Raw genomic sequence first — 6,000 nt, forward strand, 5'->3', positions numbered from 1 at the left:
GACTCCTACTCCAAACAGTTTGAGGTCTAGTTGGGACTTCTTATCAGAGAGATCCCCCGAATGTTGGCAGGTCCAGCACCGTCAACATTTATGGCGCTAGAAGGAAAAACTAGCATTCCACATTGCAGACTTCGTATTGGTGCAACTCTATTCTCTTGTTATCACTACAAATCTCGATATAACATGTGTGCCTTATTTAGTGTTTGAATTGGAGAGAAGAGGTTGTTTTTCATATTCATGCAAGATTCCAGATTTAGCCTACAGGAAGGAGAACTTTTTATTATAAAAGGAGCTCCAAGCAAAGCTAGAAATGCATCAATTGTTCTTTAGTCTTCTTCCTCTTCCACCAACATCCTTTAGGCCTTCCGTTAGGCATAATGGGAGTTTGAAGCGCTTCAAACCACGTACTTGACTAAGCAGCTCTGATTTAATGAAAGCAAGCAGCTCTGACTTAGTGAAAGACAGTAACTATCCCATTCCTTTGATTTATGATAAATGTTTGGATGATTGAAAATTCATTCTTATGAAATCTCTCATTTGTTTTTAGATTCAGCGTGGATTATTAGTCAGATCCAATATATGGCTTGCCCCACTGATATCTTCATATTTTCACAATTTCCTTCTTCCTCCACAACTCCCAAGATAACAATGGCACTGGTCAAGATAACATTTTGAATCTATTATCTTTGAATTTTGAGTTTCAAAGCAGATATTACTATTCTTATTCACAGATTTGAAGAATCTGATATAGGCACCCCCTTGAGTCAGAAAAGCATGAACTCAGCAGCAATTTTGGTGACAGATGCACCTTCCCTAGATGTTCTCAGAACCCCCCTGGGACTGATTTCTCCAATGGAACATTATGAGTGTTAACATTTTTATCGCCGTCGCCTGGAAAAGAAGACTTGTCTTTTGAGTACAACAGTTCCTGCTGCATGTGGTGTATGGTGAGAGACATTTGACAGCAAAGGGCACACAGATAAATATGATTCTAAGTCTCATCTAGTGACTGCAATTTGAGTGATCTGATCACCTGGACCAATAACACAATCAAGTAGGACGGTGGCATTGTGTTTTGCCATTGGACATCATAAGATACCTAGTTATCCAAATCCACTCCCTAGTGAAGTCTCTGACATGATTACCTTCCAAAGTTTCAAGGTTTTAATGGTATTTCAATTAGCCAATGCCATAGAGCTTTTGATAGATATGTTGGCCATTTTAATGTTGCACATGAAGATGTGTTGATGCAGTTTCTTATGATGTCCCTAACTTGGGGTGTAAGGATTTACCTGTGCAGGTAGTATAGGTAGTATTGATTCATTATGGGATTTCCATGAAGATCCCGTAGACTATTTGGCGGACACTAATGACAATGATAAGGACGAAGAGGAGTTGTGAGGGACATTCCTCCTGTTTTAACTTTTGACTCATGTCTGAAAAGGAAGAGGATGATCACGAACCTTGTGGTTTTCATGACATGCATCTCAACGTTCATATATTCAATGAGATTGTTGTTGACAATTATGGAGAAAAAGAGCAAAGCTTAGAACCTGATTGGTTGACTACTCTCATCAATGGTTTTGGGTTTGATATGCAAATTTCTCATATCTCTGAAATCAGCCACAAAAATTAGCAAAAGAGCTTATTTTCCCAGCTTGTCAAGATGTCTATTCAAGAGGAGCAACCTATTGAAATTTCAATGCAGGATGAAGAACGGCCTTCAGTGCAAGAAGGAGATGATTTCCCAATGACTAGTTGGTGATAGCAGCTGCTGTAATTTGATAATTTCCAAACCACCAGAGAAATATGCTGATTTGGTCATGATTTCAGAGTCTAATTTTACTTTAGCATGTATTTTTTAGTATAATCATTCCCTGGATATTGTAAGTTAAGTTGAAGTTGTAGAGTGCTGGATGGAGGATAAGTTTTGAAGGTCAGCAAACACAGAAGAGCCTTGGATTTTCTGCATTCTTACTAACCAGTGATCAGTCATGTTATGGGTTGCATGCAGCAGTATGCTTGCCCTGTCTGATTGTTGAGCACACAGTGGAATATCATTGGTTGGATCAACTGCATGACTAGTTATACTGGTACTTTGATTATGATGGTTGGTCTCGCAGGATTGATACAAAAATGAAGAAAATCATCGCTTTCCACTAGAAAGGTATATTTTAGCAATCAAGAGGGTAGGAAAAGATAAATGTCACATTGTAGGCCGTGTCTTTCGGGTTTAGAATTAACCTCCCTACAAAAGACCATACATGTGAAAGGTTATGAAGAATACTATTTGTGGTCCAAAATTTTATATATGTGTATCTGCATAGCAGCATTTCAAAAAATACCTGCAGCCATTTGAAAATGAGCAGATAATGCTATCGTCGAGTGGGTGTATAGCCATCCTGTATGGTGCATCATCATCGGTATCATAAAAATGTACCTGCAAAATGTACTTTTGATTATCACCCATGATTCAAACTATGTATTGTGGAGAAGCAATCAAAAACTCTGAATCTGAAATCACAATGAACAGAAATTACCACAACAATACAATGGCATGACAATACGTGGTCTCCATAGATCCAAGCTCTCTCTGTCTCTCAAACACAAACACACACACAGACAACCCAACCCGCTTTTAAACTAAGAACAAAGCCAAAGTGGTCCACTTAACTTGTTGAACACGTAAATGGCAAGTGGAGATTGCCCGGACCTCGGTAAAGAACCCAAACACTTACTATAAGTTGAAATCCATGCTTTTGCACCGTATTCTATCCTACAATGAGTATTGTCTGACAGACACATTTAGAACGGAATTCATATTCTGTTCAGAAATATTTCCATAAAATCGAAGTCGAAATTGTTTCAATGCCCTCACAACCAGTGTAAATAAACGCCAACAAAAAGCAGAGTTGGTAACTATAGCATGTAACCTCATAGCTGGTAACTATTACCGAAATTATTTCAATGCCCTTATTAGAAAAATAAGCAACCTAATAGCTGGTAATAGCAAGCAGGAAATGATGACATGACATGGGGTTCTCAAACTATATTCTCCATAACGATGACTGTGACCCTGCGCAACTTGATCCAGCGATCTACCTAGCTCCCCAGACCCGTTGATTTGCCAATCTGATTGCTCAAATCAAAACGAATGAGAAGATGAAAACACTTACCGATTCAGAGAGAATGTCTGTGTCGAAATCATGATGAGCCAATCCAAGACCATTTCTTACGCCTGTTCGACCCTCTCCACCCCCGCCTCCAAATATTAAATACCGCCTTGTCTTCTTCTGCTGCTTATCTTCCTCCTCTCTTTCTCCTTCTTTGAATATCGATGTGTCGTGTAATTTGACCCATGAGACGCAGAACAAGGGGAAACCGTACTGCTTCACGCATGCTGGTGGGGGGTTTCTTCTGCCTCTGCTCATTTTTTGGGATGTGATGCGATGTCGATGTTGTGAACAAACACTGGTACTTGGCCAATTGGAAAACCTGTTGGATCCGGACAAGAGGGTTTAGATCGACGGCCGGCTAGTCGTCCGCTTGGACAAAATTGTCATGCTGGCTTCTGGTTATCACCAAACTTCTTCTGCCGTTCTCATTACGGGATCAGCTTCAAGGTGGACTTTAAACGCTACAAACAGATCCGGCTATCACCAAATACAAATTAAACGCTACAAACAGATCCGGCTATCACCAAATACAAATTGTGCGTAGTTAAGAGACAGCAAGAATATAAACGTATGCAATATAATTCATAATGGTAGATTTAATTCCAACATGCGGCCGAGTTATTCCAAGCTCCAATTGTATCTCCTTTACACTAGTTTACCAAAAACCACCTTAAAACAAACATGGGTGCCATCAACTCCCGTTTTGTTGAGAAATGGCAACAAAAAATACCAGTTTAATTTGTCCTTGAATTAAACTATGAATTAAATTCGAATTCTATTCTCATAAAAACTTAAAATAGTTAAATTAAGTTTATTAAACTTACTTAACTTAGGAAATTCGAGTTGGAAGTCATGTATATGTTCTCCCTACTTTGTAGGAGTCCAGTGTGAGTTAATTGCGGGTTGTAAAATAGAAGACTCAGTTTCATGAGTCAGTTTAGTTAAATTAGTTCTCAAACTGATTGAGAGAACTAATAGTGAGTTAACTGTCAGTGGTGACACTAATGAACTCCACCAATGCTACTCTAGTTAATTGAATATTTACTCATCAGAAACTCATGCATTTCAATTCTGAGAAAGACCCAGTTGAGACTAGAGTGCAGGGACAATGTACTATTCGTATTAGATTTTTCTGAGTTACAACATGCAATCAGGAACTGATCCTCGAGGGATTGCGCTATTTTTAGAGGCTTTATTTCCCTTTAAATACAAGCTATCCTTCATAGAAATTACACATTGGAATAGAGACTTGGAGAGTTTTTGAATTGGATAAGCTTTGGCCTTCAGCTTTCTTATGAGTTGGAGATTGATTATGCTGAGTGCTGGGATTGTTCTTGAGAGAAGAAGCATTGGAATTTCATCTTGATTTTCTGGATTAATACAAAACAAAACGTGGGGTTTTGAGCTGTGGCTTTCCCCGGATATTTATTGTGTTATGTGCCTTTGATTCTCTTCTTCTATTGATTATTGTTTTCTTGATGTTTATGGGCTTCCACTGTAAAGAGTAGAAGTAGGTTCTTCTCTCTTGTTTTAGTAGATTACATGAGCTTGTGAATCTACAGGATTTTCTACATGGTATCAGAGAAAGATTGTTTTTGGGCCGAGATTTTGCAGAGAAGATCTAATAATTTCTGTGCAAAAATTTCAAAAACAAATTGCAGATATCGGTTCCTTGGGAAAATATACCCAAATTCAAAAAAAATCGGCTGAATCAGAGTTCAGATGAGGAAGATATCACTGATTTAAAATCAACTCTCTAGAGGAGATTTTGAAGTTTTGAGTTTCTGGGTTATAGGTGAAAGTTGAATTTGAAATACATACTTTAGGATCGACAGATGGCGTTCCTGTTATCACCCCAAGAAACTCTCCTAGGTTGTATATCAGAGATGCTCGGGAACATTACAAACTCAACAAAAATGTTGGAAAATGGTGGATGAATGAAAGAAATGCTGCATATTCAAGCCAGATAACCACTTCTACTGTGCTTGACCCCAGACATGGGTGAACATCCCCAGACTACAAGGCTTTAAACCATCAATTACTCATAGTTTGAGGATAAGGTGATAATGGAGAAGACTGACCACAACAGTAGATGCACAGGATCCTATGATGGCCGGCTGCAACCAGTTAAAAGGTCTGTAAATCTATTTTCTAATACATAGACAGGATGACAGCTCTCTGGCACTAAAATAATAGAAACCTACATACAAATTCAATGATACATGCTAAATCCTAACACAGAGGTGGGATGACAGCCCCTCTAATGCTAACATTAACAACACATGAATAAATGCAAGACAGGCACAACCTGGAACAAGAAGAAGAAGTGGATAGTGAGCAATTAACAACAAAAGAAGCTTGCATTAGCTGAAAATGAAGACCAGACGCTGCAGGTATCACAGCAGTTACAATCTCTAGAAGTTGAACCTTACAACAAAATAACGCTCATCAACCTCATTACATTATATTTCTGGGTATATATGGATGTTGACTACAAAATTGCTCTGCAAACCTATGTGTGGAGGTGTCTTAACTAGCCGCCAACTGCATTTACAATTAGATATGGGTCTTCTGATACAATTTGATTGTTTTTGATGAACAAAATGGCTCTTTCTGTACTTTGGTGTCCTTTCTGAGCATATGGAATGTAATGTGTACAAGGCTCCATGATTGATTTATACCTTGATCTGCTCGAAGCCGTCCTTCTTGTCCTTGACCGTGCTATTCTTGAATGCAGGTAGCTGAGAATTTAACGTGCAGAGTGCTGGATCGCAGTCTCCTTCCTCATTCGGGCGCACAGAACAGGCCCAAAACACGTAAAATG

At 38.8% G+C, this 6,000-nt stretch overlaps 1 protein-coding gene across 1 annotated transcript in view; it reads right to left on the bottom strand.

The window, feature by feature from the left end:
* The window catches only part of LOC149262957 (SEC12-like protein 2), a 144,617-nt gene extending 140,893 nt beyond the window's left edge, over positions 1-3,724 (bottom strand). Inside the window, exons 1-2 of the mRNA XM_089425502.1 lie at positions 3,177-3,724; positions 2,346-2,440 (exon numbers count right to left, since the gene is read on the bottom strand). Coding sequence (XP_089281628.1) covers positions 2,346-2,440; positions 3,177-3,431 — 350 coding nt within the window. The 5' untranslated portion in view covers positions 3,432-3,724. The remainder of the gene's footprint in view (positions 1-2,345; positions 2,441-3,176) is intronic.
* Between the last annotated feature and the right edge of the window lie 2,276 nt (positions 3,725-6,000).

Source organism: Pinus tabuliformis, chromosome 6, assembly GCF_031772625.1.
Source record: "Pinus tabuliformis cultivar Carrire ecotype Pingquan chromosome 6, CPIR1, whole genome shotgun sequence".
In the NCBI taxonomy this organism is placed as follows: Eukaryota; Viridiplantae; Streptophyta; class Pinopsida; order Pinales; family Pinaceae; genus Pinus; species Pinus tabuliformis.